This window comes from Gracilinanus agilis, chromosome 2 (assembly GCF_016433145.1).
Source record: "Gracilinanus agilis isolate LMUSP501 chromosome 2, AgileGrace, whole genome shotgun sequence".
NCBI lineage: Eukaryota > Metazoa > Chordata > Mammalia > Didelphimorphia > Didelphidae > Gracilinanus > Gracilinanus agilis.
The window spans coordinates 333875097-333901826 of record NC_058131.1 but is presented as its reverse complement, the minus strand read 5'-3'; the positions used below and the strand labels follow the sequence as shown (position 1 = coordinate 333901826).

Sequence of the window (26730 nt, the reverse complement as noted above, 5' to 3'; positions counted from 1 at the left end):
CATAGGATCTGTGTACTGCAAGTGCCCTGGGCTTCTGCTTGCTGCTAATGGGAGGTGAAAATGTGGCCAAGAAGGCTTTTAGAGAACTACAACCAGCAGTGCTTTTGGTTATAACCAATCACATAAGACTTCAGGGCCTGTGACTGCTTAGCCAGTCTTATGCCTCTTCCTCTGCATACTACATACTACAACTGGAAGTTACAAGTAGACAGACAGACAGATAGATGGATAGATGGATGGATGGATGGATGGATGGATGGATACATAGATAAGTAGATAGATAGAGATAGAGATCTATCCAGATAAATAAATATTGATTTGCAAAAATAGGAGGGATGTAGCTAGAGCATCATGTGGCTTTTGTTAGAGGTCTCCTGACAAATTACGGAACTTCACCCCCTTGGCATGGTCCAGCTATAATGGCTTGCACAGTGAAGTGACCAGAAGACTAGTCACTTCAGCATGGGGGACAACATAGAGGCTGCCAACCCAATCTCCCAACTGGGTCAAATAGAGCCTCCATTGCAAAGAAGACTTTGACTTCGGGCCTCTCATTTCTTGCTGTACCTGTCCTTCAAGGGTAGAGGAGAGGCACCCTCCATTCAGTGATGAAAATCCTCACACCTGCTTATACCCTTCATATTTTAGTGACTTGGACCTGCTATACTCATCCAAACCTTGTTCCATACTCCACCACCACCTGATTCCTCGTTCCTATCCCCCTCAACTCTCACCTCAAAGTTTCTTCCAGCCCTTCTGGAATGCCTGTTCCATAGGCCACAAACTTCTCTTTATCGTCAATCTTTTCCTCTCTCACTCTGTCTATCCACTAGCTCTTAGGAAACCTGGCTTCCCTCTGATGACCCACCCTCCGCTGGGAGGCCATTACTGGCTGTACCTTCATTCATTACACTGAGCTCACTGGTTGAGGTGTGAGAGATGGAACACTCCTTGCTCCCCTTTACCACTTCCACGTTTTCCTCTTTCCTCCATCACTCAGTACTGTCTCTTCTTCGAGGTTCATGCTATTCATATCTAACACCCAGTCAAAATCCTGGTAGCTGTTATCTACTGATGCCCAGGTCACTCCTTTCCCTTACTCAGTTTATTCAGTACTTGGTTTATAATTTTTCTCTCCTCCCCAACTTCTGCCCTCATACTAGGGGACTGCTTTTCCCTCAAATATCCTAACCACTCATTTCCTCAACCTACTTATTTCCCATGGCCACCTCCTTCACCACAACTCAGCCACACATAAAAGATGATTGTACCCTTGCTCTTGTGATCACCCACCAATGTGCCACCTCTATGTCCAAGAATTCTGGAATTCCCTTCTCTGATCATGACCTATTAACTTTTCCTCTCTGCATTCCTTAAATAATTCTTCTTTTCATCTGCCCTGTGACCAATCCCTGGACCTCTCAATTCTCTCCTGGAACATTTTTCCTGCACTAAATACTCTTATCTCCCTATCTTTTGACTCTTGGTGAGCTAATTCAACTGTACCCTATTCTCTTCTCTTGAAACTCTAGCCCACTCTACCATATTGTTAATTATACCCAGCCAAGCCTTAGGCTTGGATCACTCCCACCATTTGTCACCTCCATACATGCTGCTGAAAGTTAAGTGGAGAAAATCAGGCAACGGCTCCACTATAAATTTGCTACATGACCTCAACCGAGCCCTCTCTGCTGCTGGGCAATCCTGCTATACTTCTCTCATCAACTCACTGTCTCATTCTTCCTAGACTCCTCTGAACCTTTTCATCCCTCCTCAAACTTCCCATGGCTCCTCCTGTCCCCGATTTCTCAGTCGAGAACTTTGCCTCATATTTTACAGAAAAAAATTGAGGCTTTTTGCCATGGGCTCCCTCTTATCTCATCAAATACCACTCAGGTGGCTGCTGCTACCCTCTCCTCCTTCACCACTGTCTCACAAGAAGTGGCTTTACTCCTTACCAAGGCTCTATTTGTTCTGTTCAATGACTCCATTCTATCCCATCTCCTCCATCATTTTTATACTTTCACTCATTTTCAATCTCGGCTGATTTCCTACTGTCTATGAACTTGCTCATGTCTTCTCCACCCTGAAAATACCTTTGCCTGATCTTTTCACTCCTAACTTTCAACCTATTCCTCTTCTGCCCTTTGTAGTGAAATTCCTCCAAAAGGCTATCTACGAGAAAAGCCTTCATTTTCTCTCCTCTTACTCTCTTAACTCCATATAAACTGGCTTCTGACTGTATCATTGCCAAAGCTGCTCTTCACAAAATTACTACTGATCTCTTCCTTGCCAAAACCAATGGCCTTCTCTCAGGCCTCATCTTCTCCTTGACTTCTGTGCAGCCTTTCACAGTTGATCACTTGTTCCTTGGATATTCTCTTCTCTCTAGGTTTTCATGACACCCCTCTCTCCTAGTTCTCCCCCTATTTGACTACTTCTTTGCTGGACCCTCTAACAGAAGGTGTCCTTCGGGGTTCCATCTTGGGACCTCTTCTCTTCTTTTATACTCCTTCACATTTAGTGATCCCATCAACCCCAGAGACTTGATGACTGATTTAATGACCATGCTGATGAGTCTCAAGTCTACCTTTCCTGTCCCAAACTCTCTACTGACTTCCAATCTTGAATTTCCAACTGCCTTTCAGTCATCTCAAAATGGACGTCCAAAACAATAGGCCCCCAATAGAACTCATTATCTTCTTCCCCTAAGCCTTACCCTGCCTCCTTTCCTTATTACTGTAGAGGGTAACACCATCTTCCCAGTTTCTTAGGCTCACAACCTGGGAGTCTTCCTGGATTCCTCCTTCTCGCTCATCCCCATGTCCAAGCTGTTGCCAAGGCCTGTGCATTTTAGCACTGTAACATCTCACTATGCTCCCTTCTCTCCTCTGACAGGGATTACAATAGCCCACTGGCTACTGACTTCGAGTCTCTTGACTTCAACCCATCCTCCATTCCAACATGTCACGCCCCCCCCCCCCCCCGCCCACATGCACACTTGTTTGCTATTACCTCTGGGATCAAATACAAAATGCCGCCTATCACTCAAGCCCTTCATAATTGAATTGACTCTTACCTTTCCAGCCTTCTAACACGCTAGTCCCTACATAAGCCTCTGTCTCCTGGCTCTGGGTTTCTTTGACTGTCCCCTATGCCTGGACCATTCTGCCTCCTCCTCTTCTTACTAGAGCTCCCTGGCTTCCTTTTAGAGCCAATGAAAATCTCACCTTCTACATGTGAGGAATAAAAAGAATTAATTTGTTCTTCTCAGGGAGGACATCCTAGACCCCATTTGGGAATGAAAGCCAGGACATTTTCATTATTGCCACAGGCCCAGTGAGTTGGGAGGCTTCTTATCTCATGGAAGAAAACCACTAGGCAACACTACCTCCTTATCTCCTCAGACCTTTAGGAGCCAGAGGAATCCCTCCTGAGGACATGGCTATCTCTCCAAAGCCTTTCCCCTCCCTGGTGGAAGCGTGGGATGAGCTCATGCAATGTAACTTGTTTTCTGATTGGGCACCTAGATTGTGAGTTCTGCCCCCAGACATGAGGTATTGGGCAGAGAGTGGGAGTCTTGTATCAGGAAATCTATAAAATGCTTGTATCTGCACTCATGTACTGGGCATTGCCATTAGGGCGATGGCCCCTTTTTCATGAGGAAGAATAAAGACTGCCTCTTCTACTATCCACTCTTGACTCTAGGTTTGTAATTGTAATATGGGTGGTGGGTCATTTTATTTCATCCCACTCATACAGGAATCCCTCCCCCCCAACTCTTCATTTCAGCACCTTTATTTCCAACTTATTGCTTTGCATGTATTTGTCTGCACGTTGCCTCCCCCATTAGACTGTAAGCCCTTAGGACTGGGGTTACCTTTTGTCTTTTGTTGTAGTTCCAGGGCTTGGCACATAGCAAGCATTTCATAAATACTGATTGCTGATGTGGTCCCTCCAAAAGGGGAGTGTGTAATAGGGAGTAAGTTGACAGAGGAGATGGAGCCTTTTTAGTAACCACACATGGCTGTTTATTTCATACAGGGATCTGTACAAATCATATTTACACATATATATTCTTTACAGAATAAGTAAATCACCTGAAGATAGGAGAGAATGCTTTTTTTTCCTCCTTGGCAAAAGGACATCCTCAGCCTCAACAAAGGCGCAAGGCAAGTGAACTTTCCTTCCTTTTCCCCCTCAGGGTATGAAAAGCTGGTTTATTTTCCTTTTAGGAAGCCTTTGGGTTGGGTGGAGTGATACAATTTTAGGATTCTGACTTCACTTCTTCCCTACTAATAACCAACACCTTTATCATTGTAAGAGGTCAGCCTCCCCATAGCAAGAGGCTACTATGCTGCTGCCCATTCTCCCTTCTCCTGACATAACCTGGCTGGGGTTCCACTCTCTTCACTCAGGAAGAATTTCCTTTGTGGTTCACATCACAAGGATGGCCCCCTGGAATCCAACCACCTCAAGCTAGGCCACCCCTAGGCCCCTGGGGGTGATTCTCATCACCTGGTTTGGCCATTCTTGTCAAACCTTAAGAAGGATTTCACAGGATCCTCCCTTCATCCTGCTTCAGTTTCTTTTAAAGTGCTTAGTGAAAATTCAATGTTTGACACCCTGCCTACCCTTTGGGAAGGCCTCTGCCCCAAAATTAAATCACCCATCCCATGCCCTCCATGTGGTCAGCCTTGGCAAAGGTTTCTGGGTGAGAAAGGAGTGAAAGCAGGATTTGCTAGGGCGGTGCATCTGACACCGTCACTTGTAACAAAATAGCTATTAAAGAAAGCTGTGCAGAGGAGATGGGAAAGATTTAAGGGAAGATGGCTGAGTGACTATTTCACATTTGACACCCCAGTTTCTCTAAAGAAGCAGAAAAGGCACTTTTTTTTTCTAGTCAGAGTCAACTTGACTTTGGGTATTGGAAAAGCCACTTTCTAAAGACTGGTGGATTTAAACTTGCTTCCCCCACATCTAGTGCCACAAGTTTGGGAGCTTGGGTTTGATTCCTCCAGGCTCCTGCTGAGCTCCATAGAGACTACAGTTTGCCCCTCAGAAAGTAATGGCCAATTTCTAGCAATAGTCCCTACAAAATAAGAAATTGCCTGGGGGAGAGATAGAACTAAACCCATGAAGTGACAAAGAGGTAGTGAGTGGGCATTTCTTTTGGAGAGAAGGGCAAACTACTAGAGAAAAGCCCAAGACATTGAGAGGTTGAGGGGAGAGTGTTTTGGACTGTTTACAAATACCAATTTGGGCTGACATACAAAAATACTTTAGGGCAAGAAGTTTTCTGGGCCTTGTGTCCCTCCTTCTAAGTTAGTAGCTCTTTTACCATGGACAAAGAAAATTTGTAAAGCAAGTTTATATGTATATTCCAAAAATAGTAATAAGATGGCTTTTATAAGCTATTATGTGGCTCAGGGGCCAGCGTAAGGGGCAGCAGCTGGGGGAGAGGGAGAAGAGAGGACAAGATCAACTCAGGATTGAATCCAAATAATCATTACCCACTTACACTTGACAGGATGTGCCCAAGGGATCCCTGGGCTGGGAATAGGTAGGATTCGCCCAGTGACCTATTTCATACCTGTCCTTTTGTTTCTCAACCAACTGTACTGGGAAGATGGAAAAAATTAACACTGAATCCTTGGCTAACTGGGTCATGTCAAAGCTTCACTGATTGGAGACCTCAGAAAGTGAACGTGGAAATTAAAGTATGGGGGCCAATGGATTATCAGGATCCCATGATCAGTTCTGTTTAAGAATTTTCTCTCTTCTCCAACTGAAAACCTGCAGACCCTCTCTGGCTTTTGCTCATCCTTCTTCCAACCACTCAACTACTGTGACAGTTCCTTCCTCCTTTGTTAAAAAAGCCCCTGCAGTAAGGACAAGAGGCTTGCAGTGGCTTAGGTTACTACTGGTCTCTCAATTCAAGTGAGCCCAGTTCCAGTGAGCTCCAAAGACAAGAGGGCGTTAAATAAACTCAATTCCCCTGTCATAGGGGAAGGTGGCAGCCATCTTCCTAATAAGAAACCCACTGCTTAATGACCAGAGATATAGAGGTTTAATACCATGGCCCTAAAAAGCCTGTGGTGTTGGGGGAGCCCTTCCATTAGCCCCTGAAGTAAAGGCAAATCATGGACAGGGTAGGTAGGGGAGTGGGAATTAGAAAACCCTTGACATAAACCCTTTTAATAAAGGAATGCTAACTTCCTCCCAATCTTCCCATGGAAGGGTGAGAGGCTTGATTTAAAATAATAGGAGCCTCCTCCCCAGTTGTCAGGGAAATAGCTGTAGTTGAAATTTAGGGGCCCATTCAAGAGCACTCTTCACCACTGCCAAAGCAGCTGCACCCAGAGCCACAGTCAGGCCCATCACTGCCAGCTTCACAAAGCGATTGGTCCTTGGTTTGGTCAGGATATTTTTTGTCCGATCTTCAGGCTGCAAGAATCCTCGGAAGCGCTGCCGCAATACCATGTCTGGCCTTTGCTGGGCAGATGCCAGCTCAAAGTCTTTAAAGGTAGAGGCTGCTGTTCTGCAAAGTAAAGTGATAGAGAATTTGTGTAAGGGGCAAAATGGATAGATAGTTCTTGAAAAGATTTCCCTTAAAAGGATCTGTGAAGGGAACAGCTAGGTAGCTCAGTGGATAAAAGCTATCCTGGAGGTCCCGGGTTCAAATCTAGCCGCAGACACTTCTAGCTGTATAACCTAGGGCAAGTCACTTAACCCCCACCATCTAGCCCTTTTCTCTTCTGCTTTGCAACCAATACCCATTATTGAGCTAAGATAGAAGGTAAGAGTTAAAAAAAAAAAAAAAAAAGGAAAAGACCCATGAAGTCTAAAACAGGAATTCAGTTATCTATGTCTAGATCTCTGGAACCAACATTTCCACAAAGGCATGTTCTTTTTGAATACTTCTCTGTCCAGGAAATTCTTCCAGATCATCTGGTACCAGAAGCTCCCACTCACCTCTCAGCTTGCTGCTGAGCCACTTCCCTGGCAAGCTCAGAGGGAGGAAACTGAACAAAGAGATCTCCTGCTCTACTGATCAGAGTTTCATAGGGCAAGTCCTGAGGGATCTGGGACAGGAGGTGGTGAACAGAGGCCATGTCACACTCACAATCGAGCACTTCTTGCTCTCGATGCAACACAATCTGCAGAGATAAAGCCTGCAATGAAGACCTGAGAAAAGAGAATGATGCCCTGCCCATGAATACCCCATTCTTCTGGAAGATAGATTTATATTAGTCATGGAAAAGCCTCTTCCAAAATTTCTTGCAAATCCTAGTACTCATTTTGGATGTAATATTAACATATAGGTGGAGCATTGGATAGAGCACCGGGCCTAGAATCAGGAAGCCCTGAGTTCAAAACCAGTCTCAGCTACTTTCTTGCTGTGTGACCCTAGGCAAGTCACTAAAGTAACCTATGTGTACTTTGGTTTCATTATCTCTAAAATGGGGTTAATGATAAAAGTATCTATCTCCCAGGATTGTTGTGAGGATCAAATGAAAAAATATTTCTAAAGTGCTGAGATATAGTAAGCATTACATAAATGTTAGCTATTATGTAATATGGGCTTCAGTGCTGCCAGGATTAGTAGTATTGCCATCTTAATGAGGCAGCTTGACATGATAGGATGATGGATGTGGAATCAGGAAGACTTGAGTTCAAATGCAGATAGGCATTTACTAACAGTGCAAATAAGTGACCTGAGCAAGTCTACCTGTCTGAATCTATCTACCTTAATTGCTATGTGCCTCAGTTACCTCCAGTGTAAAATGGGGATAATAATAGCACCTACCTCTTAGGCTTCTTGTGAAGATCAAGTGAGATAACATAGATAAAGTGCTTTGCAACCTTAAAGTGCAATATAAATGCTAAATTTTATTATTATTATTACTAGACAAGGAAAGATCCTTCTTGCTGGAGGCTTTGGCCTGATATGACTGATTGTGTGAATACCTAAATAAGTCTTTTGTGGGCACAGAGGATCAAATGCCTCCCCACAGCCTTACTTAAGACACCCAAAACAATGCTTTCAGGAAAAAAAACAGAAGGAAGTAGGAGAGGCTTTGTCTAGAACAGAAATGATTTCTACTGAATGCCTCTCTTGTCTGTGCTGATGTGGTTACTACAGGTGTCCTTTTCTTTTCCCTTTCAAACCCAATTCTTTAGTAGGAAACAAAGACTGGGTCAGTTCACAGTTCCTAGAAGCAAGCACTCAAGCACCTCTTTCACATTCTCCTATGGCTTACTTCACCATCAAGTCCAAGCTGTGTCCACCTTTTTATTTTAGAAAAGCACTGAAGGCAGACAGGCAGGGCGGCTGATTGAGCACTGGCCTGGAAGTAGGAGGATGAGTTCAAATCCAGACTTGGATATTTACTAGCTTTGTGACCCTGGACATGTCAATTAACTGTTTGCCTGTTTCCTTATCTGTGAAATGAACTGGAGAAGAAAATGGCAAACCACTCCAGTATGGGGTCACAAAGAATTTGACATGACTGAAAAATGATTAAGACATAATAAAGAACAGCCAACTTAACAAAAGAAAGAAAAGCAGTGGAGAGTAGTCACAAATGACCACTGGATCTTTAAATCAGATTTCATGACCACAGGCAAGTCACATCAATCCTCTGAGCCTTTTGTTTCCTCTTTTTATAAAATAGAAACAATACTATCTATAATCCTCATCTCACAATACTTTTGTGAAGTAAACAAAGTGGTCTATGAAAGTAATAGAATATGACTGTGCTATAAGAAGAGACTTCATAAATTGTAAAGTGATAAAAAAAAATGGGACTTATTATGCTTCTAAAGACCCACTGTGTTCTTTCAGACTTCATTATGCTTTCATTCCTTAAATGGATTGTTTCATGAACTGTCGTGGTGAAAACAATTCAGCCCCTGGTGGCCAACCTTCTGGTGACTGGCATCTCTGAATTGAAGAAGCTGGTGCAGACAACAGTTCACTGCCTGGCTGGTACGTAAAACCTCTTCAGCTTGGGAAGGCCCAAGGAAGCTGGGGCACTGCTGGCTGGCATAACTTTTTGAGAGCCCAGGACCAGCAGGTGAGATCTTGGGAGTCAGAGTAGGGCTTTCCTGGAGGCTACTATTATTATCATTATCAGTATTAGCATCTACTTTTTCTTTTCTTCAAGCTCATGGTTTTTATTTTATCCCAATACCCTATTTTTTCCCAACTTTGTCCTGTGAACCACAGCACAAACCAAGGCACATAAGAGCACTGCAGTTGAACAAGTTGTGCCACATGGTTCAGCCACTCTGAGAAGCAATTTGGAACTACCCTGGCATATATAATCTTTGACCCCACTAAACCATTACTAGGCTTTTACTCCGAAGAGATCAATCCCCGTGTACAAAAATGTTTATAGCACCTCTACTCATAGTATCCCCTCAACATGGAAACTAAGGGGTTACCCATCTCTTGGGGAATGGCTAACAAATAGTGGTTTATGAATGTAATGGAATATGACTGTGCTATAAGAAGACATGAAATGGAAAATTTCAGAGGACACCAGGAAGACCTTTATGAACTGATGCAGAGTGAATGAGCAGAACCAGGAGAACAACTGACACAATGATAGTAACGACTTTGGAAGTCTTTAGAACTCTTAACTAATGCAATGATAAATCATGACTGATGAAGAATCACACCACTCAACTTCTGCCAGAGAAGAGATAGACTTAAAATCCAGAATAAGACAGGCATTTCTAAACATGGCCAAGAGGAGAAACTGCTTTGCTGATCTATGCAGGTTTGTATGGGTCTGTCCCCTAATATTCAACTGGGGAAAGAAGCAATGGAAGGGATTAAATAAAAATTGCTTATAAAAAAATTTTTTTTTCCTTTAAAAAGAGGAAGAGAGTACCCTAGGCTAGGAGCTATTTTTCCTCTCCCCCTAATTTAGGTGGAAAGAAACATGGACAAAAAGGAGAAACACCTTATTTGGGGTTCAAACGAACCTGTCCAGCTCCACTCCCAGGCATTTTTGCCCCTGAAGGTGGAACAAAAACTTTCTTAACTGAACCCTTTCCAAGGAAAGTCATTGGACTCATATGTCACAAACTTATGACTAATACCTACCACAGCAGCAAAGTAAATGGGCATCAGAGGGTGGCAGGCCAGGAAGAAGTCATACAACCGTACCACATGCCTGAAGTCAGACAGGACATGGCCAAACCAGGTGATCAGCCAGCTGAGTGCAAAGATGGTCCCCACCTCCGCACTAAGAGCCAAAGGAAATCCAGTTGTTAGATTCTGTTGCAGCTTTCCTCCACGTCTTCCCTCCCTTGTTGGCTGCCCCAGCCTCAGATTTGGTGACATTTATTTGAGAAATCTGTTTTCTGGCAACTTTCTCCATCAAGGAATAAACTGTATTCCCTAAGACCATTCAATGTCCAGGTTGTGAACTGTAATATTAGAGGCAGTTTGATGGCGCAATGAGCTCTGGGCCTGGTGTCAGGAAGACAAGTTTAAATCCAGTTTCAGATATTTCCTAGCTGTGTGATCCTGGGTTAATTACTTACCCTCTGTATGCCTCAGTTTTCTCAACTGAAAATAATTGCACTTACCCCCCGTGGTTTTTGTGAGGATCAAATGAGCTATCTGTAAAGTGCTTGGCAGAGTGCCTTAGGAGTTTAATAAGTGCTTGTTCTCTTCCCTTCCCTAATGTCTCCAACACAAAATCTCATGATGCTTTCCTAATGTAGTATGGGTCCCAGGTATATTGCTTCAAAAAAGGCATTATGATATAATGGAATGAGCAATAGACTAAGAGTCAAAGGACCCAAGTCCCAACTCTACTAGATATGCAATATTAGTAAATTATTTCTCATCTCTAAGTTATATTTTTTTGATGTGTAAAATTAGCCAATTAGCTGTCTAATGAGGAAGCCGGGTGGTTCAGTGGATAGAAGGAGAGGATCTGGAGTCAGGAAGATCTGAGATCAGATCTGGTTTCAGACATTTCCTAGCTGTGTAATCCTGGTCAAGTCATTTAACCTCTCTGTGGTTTAGTTTTTGTCTGTAAAATGGGAATCATAATAGCACCCATCTCCCAGGGTTGCTGTGAGGATCAAATGAGATAATAACTTAGCACTGTGCTGGTTCATAGTAAGTACTACATAAATGTTAGTGATTAGCTATTATTACTGAAACAAGAATTTTTAATTCTTGCACTATCAACTTTGCATGGTTGTCATGAGAATAGTACCTCATAAAATGCAAAGTACCATATGAAAGGGGAAGCTAGGTGGCTCAGTGGATTGAGAGACAGGTTTAGAAAAGAAAAGGCCTACGTTCAAATCTGACCTCAGACACTGGCTAGCTGTGTGACCCTGGGCAAGTCACTTAACTCCTATTGCCTAGCCCTTATCACTCTTCTGCCTTAGAACTAATACACTATATTGATTCTAAGATGGAAGGTAAGGGTTTAAAAAAAATACCATAGCAGGGGAGGAGATAGTTATAGATTAAAAACCTGGATTCAAGGCCTGGCTCCACCACCTGTGACCACAGATCCCTTATAATGCTATCTACATGAACTACCTGAGAAGACTATTTTAAGGAAAGGGTTTTATAAACTATAAGAAACTGTATAAATATCAGCTACTGTTAATTGCGGTTCACAAAGCAGCTGATGGCACTATGCCCCAACTGGTCTACAAATCTAAAAAACATGGAGGGGAATTAAAGTCAAGTGTTTCCTTTTCTTACCATTTTTACAAAGAGGGCATTTTTGATTATCTCCTGTCAATACTCAGATCTGTTATTCTGAGGCTCTAGCAGTGCATTCTCTTAAGCTGGAAAATACAGATGCTTTCGGGAAAATCCTTAAGAGATGAAATCATCTTTCCAGAGATTCAAATCAATACATCCAGTTTTAATCTCACTTCCAATCTCCCATTACCATTTCCACCTAGGACATACTATAGGTCTCTTAAATTCACTATGTCCAAAGATGGCTCAGTGGATTAAGAGCCAGGCCTACAAACACTTGCTAGCTATGTGACCCTGGGCAAGTCACTTAACCCCTTACTACCTTCTGCTTAGCCCTTACTGGTCTTCTAACTTGGAACCAATACTTAGTATTGATTCTTTGTTGGAAGGAAGGGTTTAAAAAAAAATTCAACATTTCCAAAGCAGAACTCAACACTGTTAGCCAAGCCACTTCCCTCTACAGAATCACCCTTCTTTCTGTGGAGATTATTTACTTTCCTAGTCACTCAGGTTCATAGCCTTGGAGCTTGCTTTGCCTCTTTCCTCTCTCTTGTCACCTCTATTCAATAGCTGAGAGATGTGGCTACTTCAGCTTCTTTTATTCCTTTCCCATCTGTCCTCTTCTCTCCATTTGCACTGTCAATTCCAGCCCTGACTACTTCTTGCTTGGACTATCTTAACTAGCCTCCAATTTTATTCTTTTCTCTCTCCAATCCATACTCCATATAGCCACTAAAATCATCTTTCTAAGGTATCAGACTTACTAGACTTACTGTTCAAAAATCTTCAGCAATACCTTATTGCTTTTAGGATAAGTTATAAGTTCAATCTTCCACAATCTGGGTATACCAACCTTCCCTGTTCATGGTTCTCTATGTTCCAAACAAGATGGACTAGCAGCTGTTCCATGAACTCAGCAATGCATCTCATGCCTCCATGGATTTGGATTTGGCTCAAGTCATCCTCCACACTCACAATGTACAGTATTGCCTTTTGGTTTCTACCTTTCATAATCCTTATTTTCCCCCTCAGAATCAGTTTAGGAGTCACCTCCTTCACAAGATAGAGCACTCTCTCATTCTTCTTCTTGCCACTTTCCCAAGTAATTAACACCATCCCCCTTTGAGTTATCTTGTGCTTACTGGTCTGCTTGTCATTTCTCCACCCTGGAATACAAGCTTCTCAAGGGGAAAGCCTGCTGCCTTCCTCCTGAGTAATCCCTGGGCCTATCACCATGCTTTGAGCATGGTAGGTACTTAACAAAAATTTGCTAAATTTAATTTCTTTTTCTACAGATAAGCCCTAATGACCATTAGTGGCTTTTCAGAAATCTAAACAAGTGGAGAAATAAATTCATTCTTAATATGCAGATACTTCCTACTACTGGAACTGAGAACCACTCAGGCAAAAATCTGAGGCCCAAAGATTCATGATGCCCAGGGGTTCAGTGGGTTTATTCATCTGCTGAGCATGAAACAAAGTAGAGCCTGCCTGCTCAGCCATAAAAATTACCATAAATTTAAGATGATGATTGAAATAGGTTTGGATTTCCTAAAAGGGGAAAAGTTGGGAGATCATGCTGTTGTATACCTCTGCATGAAGTCATGGAGCTCGGGATTCACCTGATCTATGATGGGCATCAGGTAGTTTAATATATGCTTGGTATTGTCCATTGTTGGGTCCATGAAATCCCTTGGGTGAAACAAGAGAAAGAGTTTGGTCAGGCCAAAGCTAAATTAAGCCCTGCTTTTTTTTTTTTTTTAAATGACAGAAAATACAACTGTCATCTTTTTGCAGTTCCCTGTCAAGATACCTGAGGTGGTGAGTAGAGAGTTTCTCTACTAATGATGTGGCCAGTCTCTCACCCACAACAAGCAGAAATGTGACCACAATGTCATGGTAGCCCTGGTAGTAATGCAGCTGGGGATTTCGTTCCAAAACATACAAAATGATGTCAATCAACTCCTCTTGGAGCCCTTCTCTTTGTTCACTAGGCATGCCTGGAAATGGAGAGAGAGAGAGAGAGAGAGAGAGAGAGAGAGAGAGAAGCATGTAAGTATGGCTAAGAAAAAGAAGGACCAGAGCTGGCCTACCCAAGTATAGAATAGTGGCTTTACAGGAAATATGTGATCAAGGAATGAATCCTCTTGCCATCATTCTACAATGGACCCTTGGGACTAATTTCTGGACCACTGCACAGGCCACCTGTTCAGCATCCCTCACACTAGTTTCTCTGGCTTTAATCAATCCAAACCAGAGTAGTCAGATTAATCTTCTTTATGAAGAAATATAATCATGGTCTTCTGCTCCAAACTCTTGGTTACTGTCTACTGTGTAAAATTCAAATACCTGAACTTGGGACTTAGTGCTCTCCATATCCTGGTACCACCTTGCATCTCTGGATTTATCTCAGCTCATTCCACATCCTTCCACTCTGCCATTCAGCCAGTTGAAATGGACAGCCTGCTATGTTCTACTTGCAGCTCCTATGGTTTTCTGTTTCTCTATCTCTCTGCCTGCAATGCCCTACTCCATTTCTGTCTGTTGAAATCTTACCCATTCTTCAACTTGGCTCAAAAGCCACAGCCTCTGTGAATCTGTTTCCACTTTCCTTTTTTAGATCTCACAAAGTTATTTGTACCTCTGTCCTAGTTTATGTTATCATTATTTGTGTATATGGGCAGCTAGGTGATGTAGTGAATGGATGGGATCTACAACTGGAGTCAAGAAGACTTTAGTACAAAACCACACAGATTCTTATTAGCAATATGACTCCAGGAAGGTCATTTAACTGCTGACTGCCTCTGTTTCTTCAAAATGAGGATAATAAGTGCACCTACTTCCCAGGGTTGTTTTGAGGACCAAATGAGATATTTATAAAGCACTCTGTAAACCTCCAGTGCTATATAAATACTATTACAATGATTAATAATCCTATCACCCATCACCCTACGAGAAAGTAAATTCAGTGAGGACTGGCTCCCCAACTAATTAAAAAAAATTTTCCCCTAGTATCTTGCAGTATGTTTTATATATACAAGGTGCTTAATGTTTAGTATCATGGGAAACTGTTGCATCTTATCTCCAGCTCTCCTGTTAGCACTACTACATAAGGCACTAGGCCTCTACACCATGACTGCTGGGAAGAACTCAGAAGCAGGGCTTGCAAACTATCACTGTGATGGAACGCTACAAACCCAGGCCAACAGGGCTGCCTCCTCCTTCCACAGCAAAGCATGAGAAATATACACTATCACACCTTTCTCAGAATCCTCAAGTAAGAAGAAACATTAGGGACTATCTGGCCTAATCCCTGCCCAATTCGCAAGAGTGCTTATGGAATAGAACATAAGCTTCCAGAGGGCAGTGACTATTTCTTTTTTGTTTCTGAATCCTCAAAATGAAGCACAATGCCTCACACAGAAAAAATGCTTAATAAACATTACTGAGTATTTTTGGCTAACAACTTTTTATTAAACTATTTTTCTACTCTTTCCACTCTCTTGTTCACATTAAACCTTCAATCTTAGGGACCTCAAATCCCTTGCTCTCTACTTATTTTCCCAATCCAACTTGCCCACTCTAGCTTGGCTTGATTCCGTATTGCAACTTTGATCCTAAAAGTTGGTCACTTAAATGTTTCACTAGATACTAATCCAGGATTCCATATCCCCTTGACCTTCCTAAACTACAAAGTCCCATACTTGGATTGTCTCGATTTTTAAATTTCTCTGTTCCTGTTATTGAGCTGCTGAGTACTACTAAAGAAAGGGAAAAAATAACAAAACTGGGCTGATTCCAGTCATTACAAATAATTTCAACTGAGTCCTTCCTGCTGGCTAAAAAACCAATTTTGTCCTTATTCACTCTATCTCATTCCTCACATGTCCCAAATCTTTTCTCCTCTCCTCTCCTGCACAGTTTTAATCTATATCCCAAACTTAGACCAATCTATTCCACTGTGAAGATTGAGTTGAATCATTATGAGCTTCCAACATCTTCAAATCTCAGAATACTATCACCCACAGTTTCCTCTGGTTACAGAAGATCAATTGATCCTTCCTTCCCTCCCATCCTCCTTTCTTCTCTCTCTCTCTCTCTCTCTCTCTCTCTCTCTCTCTCCCTCTCTCCCTAATTATAGGCAATAACAATTTTCAAAAACCATTTTCTGAAATTATAAGATCCAAATTGTCCTTCTCCCTCCCTTCCCTTCCCCCTCTCAGAGATGACAAGCAACTTGTGAATCTTTCTTTCTAAATGAAGTGAATCCTCCTACCTACATCTTTAATCCTATTCTCTTCCATCTCACATAGAAATTCAGAGTTGAAAGGAACCCTAGTGACTAGCTAGTTCAACCCATACCTAAAGGAGAATCTTCTCAATATATTTAACAAATTAAGCCTTTGCTTAAAGGTTTCCAATGGGGGAACACACCATTTAAGGGCAGCCTGTTCCACTTTTGAGCAGTGTTATTTGTCAAGGTTTTTTTCCTTAATATTAAATACAAATATGCCTCTTTCCAGCTTCCATTAATGGTACTTATTTCTGCCCTCTGCAAAATATCTTCCATCTATGGGAAAAGCTCCTTGAAGATAGTTATTATGATGGATGAACAAGTTGTGGTATATGGTTACAATGGAATACTATTGTGCCATAAGAAATAACCAACAGGATGATTTCAGAAAAACTTATACAGTAACAGAAATATCATACAATGATTGATCGACTGTGAAAGACAAAACTATTAACAGCAAGTATCCAAGACAACCTCAAGAGGCTCATGATGAAAAATGCTATCCACAGCCATAGTAGGAACTGTTGGGAGTCTGAATGCAGATCAAAGCACATTGTTTTTCACTTCATTTCCTTCATGAATTTTTCTTGTATGTGTGATATCTTTTTTTTAAGGCATAAGGAATATGTAAATATTCCAAATATGTTACATGACAGTACTGGTATAACCCATGTCATTTTATTTACTGTTTTAGGGAGTAGGGAGAATCTGGATCAAAAAATGTCAGAAACAATTACTAAAAATTGTTTCTAGGGGGTAGCCAAATGGCTTAATAGATAATCAGACCTGCAGACAATAGGTCTCGTGTTCAAATCAGCCTCAGACACTTCCTAACTGTGTGACCACAAGCAAATCACAACCCCTATAGCCTAGCCCAGTGATTGGGCAAACTGGCCCACTGGGCCAGATATGGCCCCCTGAAATGTTCTTTCCTAATCTGATGAATACAATGAGTAGGATACAATATAATGAAACTTTGAAAGAGTTGCCTTAGAAACAAGACTGACAGATGAGCATTTCCTTTCCTTTGACCCCCTCTTTAAAAAGTTTGCCCATCACTGGCCTAGCCCTTACTGCTCTTCTGCCTTAGAACCAAATACATAGTACTGATTCTAAGATGGAAAGTAGGGGTCTAAAATTTTTTTTTCTACATGTTATTGAAAAATAAACATATATTAAAAAAGATACCTATCATGACATCGTTTCTTCTCCAGGCTAGATATCCCATTTGTTCAATTGATCTTTCTACAGAATTTAAGGTCCTTTATCATTTTAGAGGCTTTTCTCTCTAGAATATGGTATCTAGAAATGACCACAATATTACAAAATATGGTCTGATCAGGGTACAATTAATCCTTATTTCTGGATATTAATTAAACCTTTCTTAATTCAGTCTTAAGATCACACTACCTTACTTGGTTACTCATCAATCACATCACTGACTCATATGAAACATCTTATCTATTAAAACCTCTAGATTTTCCAGAAGAGAGAAATAAGGACATAAAAGTTGTACCATGTTAAGTCCATATAACTAATGATAGAATTCAGCCAAAACCATAAATCTTCTGTTTCTAATGTGTTTGTCACTAAACCAAGGTGCCTCTCAGATTAGCTGATGCCCCAGAAACCTAAAGGTTTGTTTCACTGATCTCCCACAGAGTACATAAAATACTATTTTTCTAACTTAATTTACAGAAAAATCTGGGACCATTCATCTCCTACTTATTTGTACACAAATGCTGTTCTCTTTGTATTTTCTTCCCAAAACTTACAAGAAATCCTTATCATTGGCTACAGGCACTTTGGTCAAGGTGTAATTTAGTCAAAGATACCAAAGAAAGAGGCAGTAACTCTCAAAGCAATAATGTTTTAGTAGACTGAGCATGTTCTTGTCAAAGTAAAGCACAGGAGATAGTGTCAAATCTCTACTTTCCCAACATTTATTTCACAAATGTTAGTTATCTCAGGCTTTGCCAAGACCTCAGAAGTAACTAGTTCAAACCCCTTTTTATTCGATCTACGATTTTATTTAGTCATGTGTGATAATTAGATTAAGTCTACACTGCCCATCTTTAGATTTAATCACTAAAGGTGAGAGCACCTCCAATTTTCGGAAGTCAGTAACCCACGTGTACTAGAGTGGGTGATGAATCAGAATCAACTGACTGCCCCCTAGGCAGTACTATGAGAAGCGTCTCATAGTGATTGGACACATAAATTAGGGAAGAGGCACAGGAAATGAAGCATAAGTGGCCCCTTTAAAAGGAGAAGGTCTTCTCCTGGAGAGGGTCTTCTAGTTCTTCTGGTCCATGGAGGAGTGCCGGCTGGAACACTGAGACCTGGGTGAGACTGCTTTCAATATCTTCTTTAGAAGTCCACGTAGTGAATTTAAAGACTGAATCTTCCTGAACTTGTCTTAAGGAACTTCCCTTTAATAGACTCTGTGAATGAAGCTTCATTCACCTCCTGGCCTCTGGCCCTCTGACTCTCACTGAGGGTTAATTAGATCTACCTGGATTAATTAGAGGATCGTAGTAATTTACCTACCATGTTAGATTCTTATTTCCTTATTTCCTCTCTCTTCTCAATTGCAAATAAACTTCCATAAAAGTCAATTTTGATTTGAGATTATTCTTAATTGAGGATTGATAATTGTTCGATCCTCTGACGACCAATCTTAAATATATTTACCCAAAAACTCCTTTTCCCCCTTACACGTTTCTACTATGCAGAAATTATTTGAGTTTTGCTTTCTTATCTATACTGCCACTGACTTTACTGGAATGTTTAAACATTTAGGGTTATGATGGTTAAGCTTGCATCTTCATTTACTTTTTATACTGATTTTTATTCCCCTTCTGCTTTTAAGTACTTTCTCTCAGCAATTAGTTTTGTGATACACTTTGATGCTAGTCTATTCCCAAGGCGATTATCCCTCCCCTTGTTGTTCACCTGTCCTCTAGCAAACACTTTTAATTTGCTTAAATTGTAACATCTTTTTATTTATTCCCTTGCATCTCTTTTGGATTTTCTCTTCTCCCACTTGATTAAGCTTGTGGTCAGAAATTTTCCCTTTCTGTTCTCCAACTTCTTATTTTATAAAGTAACAATTTTTTGTTGAACTTCTTTCCAATAAGTTTTCCCTTACTTTGTCCTCCTTATTTCTCTTCCAGTTTATTCTAAATTCCATCTTATTCCTCATTCAAAACACACACACACACACACACACACACACACACACACACACACTTCTTTATTTCCTTATTCAATGTAGAGAGTGGTACTCTTTCTTTTCACTTTCTGAGGCAAGATCCTCTAACCATATTATAACGGTGTTCCACCACATTTAAACACAAAAACTTTATATGTAAGGTTCTCCTCCCCTCTTCCTCTTTTCTAATGCCTTCTGTTTCCTGCTGATAGAAACTTTTCACTGTTATCCCTTTACAGAGGACAGATTCACTTGTAGGCAGTCAACAGAAGAATCTATGGAGTATTAATTCAGTTCTTCCTTCTTCCTATCTTCTGATTTTTTTATATTTTTTAGCCCTTTGTATCCTTTTTTCTTCGTTGAGGATCCCTCTTTATTGTTCAATTGAACTTTTTTCTTTAACCAATAGCCTTTAAGAATGAGACAACTGATTTTTATTAGTCTTTTCTAGATGACTATTTATTTACCTTTGTGGAGTTTCTATTGCTGGGGTGTTTCCAAGTCAAATATTCTGCTGCTCTTTTTTCTTCTTCAGGAATGTCTCAACTGCTTTTTAAAGGTAAAAGTTTATCTTTTTTCTTTTTTCCACTGATTATTCAGCTTAACTTTGTAGATGGATAATTTTGGGCGGTAGATTGAGTTCTTTTATTTTCATTCACTTTTCCATTATCTCATGATAGAGGAATAATCCTGGGTTATTTAAACATGGTGTTCCTTCACATGTGAAGGTCTTTCTCCAGGAAGCTTACACAATTTACTGTTTGTTACTGGATTTTCAACATGATTTGCCTTAAAGTGTGAAGTTTTCATTGTAGAAACAATCTATGGATTTGTTAGTTTAGTGCTTTGTTGTCTTTATTCAAAAGTTCTGGGCAGCTTCCCTGTATTTTTTTCCTGTAGTATATTATTCAGGTCTTCTGATTTGCCATGTTGTATAACAAACTAATTGCAGGGAGAAAGTACTGATTTAAAAGAAGGGAAATAAAAATCAGTACAAAAAGATGAAGACAACTGAGAGTCCTTTGTTTCTTACATTATATCTGTGTGTCCTGTCTCTAAGGTTAGATTCTTTGACTTGTAGAGAATTCATCCATTTTAGTACTATTATGTTATGCACTTCTTCTGCAAAATTTTCTTTCACTCCTTTATTTTTTTTGGTTCCAAAGCAAATAATCATCATGTCTTTTAAGTTCTATACTCTGCTATTTCTTTCTCTCCGTTCTGCAGTTTTGCTTTATAACCTAATTTAATCATTTAATTTCTCATCTTTTATTCTAATAATTTTATTTATATTTTGAACAATTCTGAAGTTTCTTGCTATTGTTTCATTGATCTCTGTTGAGTCTACAGAATTTTCTTTTTGATCATAGAATATTTTGATTTATTATCCTTCACTGTAATATTTGTTGCTAGTATCAGTCTTCACTTATTCCTCTTTCTGTATGAGCTTTTCTGCTGGTTTATCTGCTTCTAAGTTAGAAGCAGATTTACTTGTATTTCTCATTTGATCTTTTGGTCTTTTTCGGCCTCTCATATTCTCAGTCATTGGCTCTAGTTTCCCTCCAAACTCTTCAGGCTGTCCCCCTTCTTCAGCTGCAGAGTTTAGCCAAGACTGACAGTTCTGAGCTTCTATGAGTTGGAAGTACAGGGGGCCCAGCCTCAAGATAAATTCGAGAGGTGAAGGCTATGTTTGTGCTAACCTGTAGCTCTGTAATACTCAATTCTTTCATCCAACCTTACTCAGTTGCTTTAGTTGAGGATCATGCTTAAGTCACTGACATGGGGAACCAAAGAGAGATCCCCTCGACAACCAGACCCTGAAGCAGAGGACTGCAACAGTATTTGCTCTATTTTTACCTACCAGGCTAGGTGAGTCTAAGGGATGTTGAGCTCTATGAATTTATGGTCTTTGATGCTATTATCTTTGTATAGCATGTGTCTTATCTTGTAGTTTAAATTACATACTTAATATCTAGCACATAGTCTTACCCACCCCCACCCCCCATTTTGGGAGATTTTAGAGTTGGAGAAGTTTATGGAAAACTAATATTCCAACACATTGCCAGTAATATCCTGAAGTACTCTTAGATGCATGAGTCATTTGCTACGCTACTGTACAACATACTTGTCAAGTGATAATCCACTGGTGGAAGAAAGGGTGTGATGGGGGATGAGACAGCCACCTATGTCATATGACACAGTAGCCAGCTGTGCCAATAGACTGGTTTGGTTTCATGATCCCTTCTTTTCTTAATCCAGGAAGCATGACCTACTTGAACTTCAAACTCTTGGACCAAAAAACACTTATGCTGTCTTATTGCCATTCAAAGAATACAGGTATAGTGAGTGAAAAGACAAGTAATAATCAGGGCCTGAATAGAACTGGCAAAAAATTTAGGCCCAAAATCTCATCACCCTCTCATGTTTATTTCCACCACAACAAAGAATGGTATGTGTTTGAGAACACACTAGAAGACAAGCACAAAACGCGAACAAACTAAATTTACTAAAATAATATTAGTAACTAAGAAACTATTAATGTACTGATAGTTATAAATTAATGAATAAGATGTTCTCATTTTCTGAATAACTCAGGACAAATGAGACTAAGAGAATCAAAGAAATTCAGAAGTAGAAAAAGGACCTCAAAGAGTATAAAATCCAAGATTATTATTTATCAGAATATGAACAGTAGTTGAGTCTAGGAACACTGGGACAATAGTAACTACAATACATATCATAGACTAATGATGGTTTAAATCAAGGGTTCTAACTTTTTCTATATCATGTACCCCTTTGGCAATCTGGTGAAACCTAAGAACCCCTTCTTGATAATAATGTTTTTAAAGGCATAAAATAAAATTCACCCAAAAGTAAACTAATTATATTAGAATGATGTTATCAAAATATATATTTTTTTAAAACAAGTCCATGGACCCCAGGTTAAGAATCTCTGGCTTAAGTGAAAGAAGAGAAAAAAGGATGAATAGATTTTGTGAACAGAAAGTCCACTAAAACCCTATTGTGACCCTTCATAATGATGATGGTTTTCACAAAGATTACAACCATGAGCACAAACTCTGGCAAGCCCTTCCAAGCTAAAAAAGTTTCAAGCACAGCCTCAATGTTGGATTCTATGTCTTTTTTTATGAGGACTAATTTAATCGAGTTAGAAGAGAGTTCTTTACCACAGGATTTTCTAAGCTATGAGAACTCCTGAACAACAAATTACAGAAAGGTTGTGATCTGTGTTGGTAAAGTAAACATCCAGATACCACAATGAAAGGGGGGGGGGGGGGGGAAGAGGAAAAGTGCCTAGGATTTTTAGGGGAAATTTTCTTATATGTTCTAGACCAGGTAACTAAGATAGGAAAGGGATCCATGGTATATGTATGTATGTATGTATGTATGTATGTATATATATACACACACACACACACACACACACACACACACACACACACACATATATATATATATATATATACCCACATAGATACCTATTATGTAGAGATACATGCTCTGTGAGTGTAAGAAAAAAGAATGTAGTCAGGAAGAAACCCTTTCAAAAGATAAATAAAGTAATAAGTTTATAGTCACTGGTTATCTATGTAAAACCAGAAGATTCTCCTGGCCTCATGACCTTAAGATACACAATTCCCTGGAGAATGATATAAAGATGATAAAAACAGTATAATGGCTCAGTTTCTTCTTTCATAAAACTATTTTGTACTCCTCCAAGGATATAAAGATGATTACAGGGTCTATATGGAAGAACAGAACTATATGTAAAGGTGAAATTCTACTAAAATAGTCAGCTAGATGGGCTAAGTGGCCTGCCAATGTATCTGCATGCCCAAGGATCACAATATAGACACTAGATAACATTACTCAAATCTAATCAACTTAAGGTATTAACTGGACTTATTAGTGATCAAAATCCAAACCGATTTACTCCTTTAAAGTAGATTGACTATGACTTTGATCCCTAGTAAGCCCCTCTGACAGCTTTGAGAAGAGAAAATAACCTTTTATTAGTGCATCATGAGCCAGAAAGCCAGTGATTCAAGGGATAAAGTGATTCAGCAAATTTCAAGTAACTAACTAATGGATGCATTAAATAGAGGGTCAAAGATGTCAAGTACGAAGAACTTTTGCTTCCCAGTTGTCCCCTTCATGCCAATGTTGCTGCTGCCACTGACACAAATAGCCTAAGAAAACTGAGCAGGAAGGGGGAAGAAAAGAGAAAGTCAGGGAATGCATGGGTGAATTCAGATGATTGACATGGGAAGCTATGGCAACATAGGGAGAGAGTGGGAACACAGAGAATGAAGTAGGGATCAAGTCAGAAGCCATCATCTCACCAGGAGGGAATCGTCGTAAAGAACGTCTCACATCTAGAAGTACTTGCTGGTAGTCCTTGCTATCTTCCCGTAGCTCCTTCGCTGAGAGAAGAACAACAATATTGCATAACATTATTTTATTATATTTTATTATTTTTATTATATTATTAGTACAACACAAATTCTATTCTGGTTTATGGAGCCTTTCCTAGAGCCCCTTAGTTGCCAACTTTCCCCTCAGACTTCACAGACCACTTTGTTGCAAACTCCTTTAACATACTTAGCATATAACACTTGTTTATCATAACTATCTGGGCTTGACCTTATATCCCCTTAGACAATAAACACTTTGGGGGTGAATTATTTTCTCAATTTTTAAAAATGTATTTAATTAATTTAGAGCATTTTCCCATGGTTATAGGATTCATGTTCTATCCTTCCCCTCCTCCCACCCCTTTCCATAGCCAACACACAATTCCACTGGGTTTTACATGTGTCATTGATCAAGACCTATTTCCATATTATTGATATTTGCGGTAGGGTGATCATTTTCAGTCACTATCCCTAATTATATCCCCATCCTCCCATGTTGGCAGTGTTTTTCTTCTGTGTTTCTGCTCCCACTGTTCTTTCTCTGAATTTGGATAGCATTCTTTCTCATAGGTCCCTCAGAGTTGTCCTGGATCACTGCATTGTTGCTAATAGAGAAGTTCATTACATTCGATTTTACCATAGTGTGTATCCGTGTCTGTGTACAATGTTCTCCTGGGTTCTGCTCCTTTCACTCTGCATCAATTCCTGGAGGTCATTATTCCTTTGAGCACAATATTATTCCATCACCAACAGATAATTAGGAGTGAATTATGTTGTATCTAACCTTTGTATCATGCAAGCATGATGCTCTGCACATAGAAGGTGTTTGGTGTAATTGTAACATAAATCATCTAGTCCAACCCCTACCTAGCAGTCATTCTCCACTATAGCAACTCTGATAAGTAGTCATGGAGCTTCTGTTTGAATTGCTCTATTGAAAAAGCCTTCACTACCTCAGGAGGCAATTCGTTTTGTTTGTGAACACTTCATTCCTTTCAAAACGAAACATAGTTAGGTATAAAACAATCTAGAATAGAACCAAAGGCTTATTTGTAGGGATAGAAATATACTGGCTTGCTTCTCAAAATAGGACATAACTTAGATCATAATATCTTCGGAAAAATTCCTAGTTTTATTTATTTTTTTAAAGTTTTTATTTTGAATATTTTCCCATAGTTACATATTTCATGTTCTTTCCCTCTCCCCCAAATACCCGACACCCACTTAGCTGACGCACAATTCCACTGGGTTTCACATGTATCATTGATCAAGACCTAATTCCATATTATTGATAATTGGACTAGAGTTATTGTTTAGTGTCTACATCCCCAAAAATATCCCCATCAGCCCATGTGTTCAAGCAGTTGTTTTTCTTCTGTGTTTCTCCTCCCACAGTTCTTCCTCTGAATGTGGCTAATTTTCTTTCTCATAAGTCCCTCAGCCTTGCTCTGGATCCTTGCATTGCTGCTAGTAGAGAAGTCTGTTACGTTCGATTGTACCACAGTGTATCAGTCTCTGTGTACAATGTTCTCCTGGTTCTGCTCCTTTTACTCTTCATAAATTCCTGGAGGTCATTCCAGTTCACATGGGAATTCCTAGTTTTATAGCCCAAAACATCTCTAACATTCAAACCTGGTTCTACTCATTTCCATTAAATCAAAGGTACCAGACAAGGGTACACAGGATTAATCACATCTGTCCATTATGCCTTGGGTTTTAAAGGGTTGTTATTATCTTTTTCAAAAGTACCTAGGCAGTATTTTGAATATTACATAAATAGATGTTACATTAAAAAAAATTTTTAAGGCCCCTTTTCCTCACTTCATCATTAAGATTAGACAATCAAAGGAGAATAGACCCATATATTTTGCTGATAAATTCAATAATAAAAGAGCAGTCAGTCTTCCTTCCATCTACGATGCTTGTGCATAACCAAACAAAACCTAAACCAAGAGATCTTTGAAGACTACAAGGAGAGGGGGCAGCTAGGTGACTCAGTGGATAGAGAGGCAGGCATAGAGAAAGGAGGTTCTGGGCTCAAATCTGACCTCTGACACTTCTTAGCTATGTGACCCTGGGCAAGTCACTTAACCCCAATTGCCTGGTCCTTACCATTCTTCTGCCCAGGAACCAATATTTAGTATTGATTCTAAGATGAAAAGTAAAGACTTAAAAAAAAAAGACTACAGGGAGAGAAGTCCTTCTTTCACTACAATTAGTACCCATAAACAAACTAATCTGACAATTAAGTATAAAGATTCTGAATCTGACTGATTAGGAAATATCTCCACTACAGACAAACACTGAAAGCTCCAGATAGGAAGATGCCAAGGTTTACAGAATGAAAAACTAGTGGCCTGAAACAGTTCAGTGGCTTGAAAATCATCTGTCTTTCCTATGTCTATGTCATATGAGCTGACTGGCTTTCTGAAAGAAGTTATGAGGTGATGGAAAAAAACAATGAAGTCAGTGGAATTCAGTTTGAATTCTGGTTCTGATACTTAGTACCTCTGTGGCTTTAGTGATGTCACTCAGCCTCTCTGGGTCTTTAGTTAAATGAAGGAAGCTGGATAAGATGGCTTTTAAAGCCTCCTTCTAGCTTTAAATCCAACTATGTTACAATAACAGGTGAGGTCCATACAATTTTCTTTTGTATTATGCCATTGTTTCAGATTGTGTCCTAAATAACTGGCACTCAACAGTTTATGAGGTCTGAATAAGAGCAATTTAGCTAGAAGAAATGCAGGCCTATGTCGTCTTTTCTCACTAGAACTACCTAGAGTTCAAGAAAGTGCCCTGCATATATATATGAGTGCTTTTTAAATGATCTGTTGTTGAATTGAAGAGGACAAGGAAGGAGAGAAAGAAAAGAGGGAGAGATGACATACAGGAGATTTGTTCTTACACTAGGATTTGTACTAGAAAAGCTATCAACTCCCTCCCATAATGGCATTTCCTATATTTTCTGCCAATACTTGGAATTAGCAAAGTTAATCATTAAGCATTTATTATGTGCCAAGCACTGTGAACAAAA

At 39.9% G+C, this 26730-nt stretch overlaps 1 protein-coding gene across 1 annotated transcript in view; it reads right to left on the bottom strand.

Moving 5' to 3' along the window:
- Positions 1–4005: 4005 nt before the first annotated feature.
- Positions 4006–26730, bottom strand: part of TBC1D20 (TBC1 domain family member 20) — a 39884-nt gene continuing 17159 nt past the window's right edge. Inside the window, exons 3-8 of the mRNA XM_044664283.1 lie at positions 23625–23705; positions 13566–13752; positions 13343–13444; positions 10118–10259; positions 6976–7160; positions 4006–6541 (exon numbers count right to left, since the gene is read on the bottom strand). Of these exons, the coding sequence (XP_044520218.1) occupies positions 6286–6541; positions 6976–7160; positions 10118–10259; positions 13343–13444; positions 13566–13752; positions 23625–23705 (953 nt within the window). The 3' untranslated portion in view covers positions 4006–6285. The remainder of the gene's footprint in view (positions 6542–6975; positions 7161–10117; positions 10260–13342; positions 13445–13565; positions 13753–23624; positions 23706–26730) is intronic.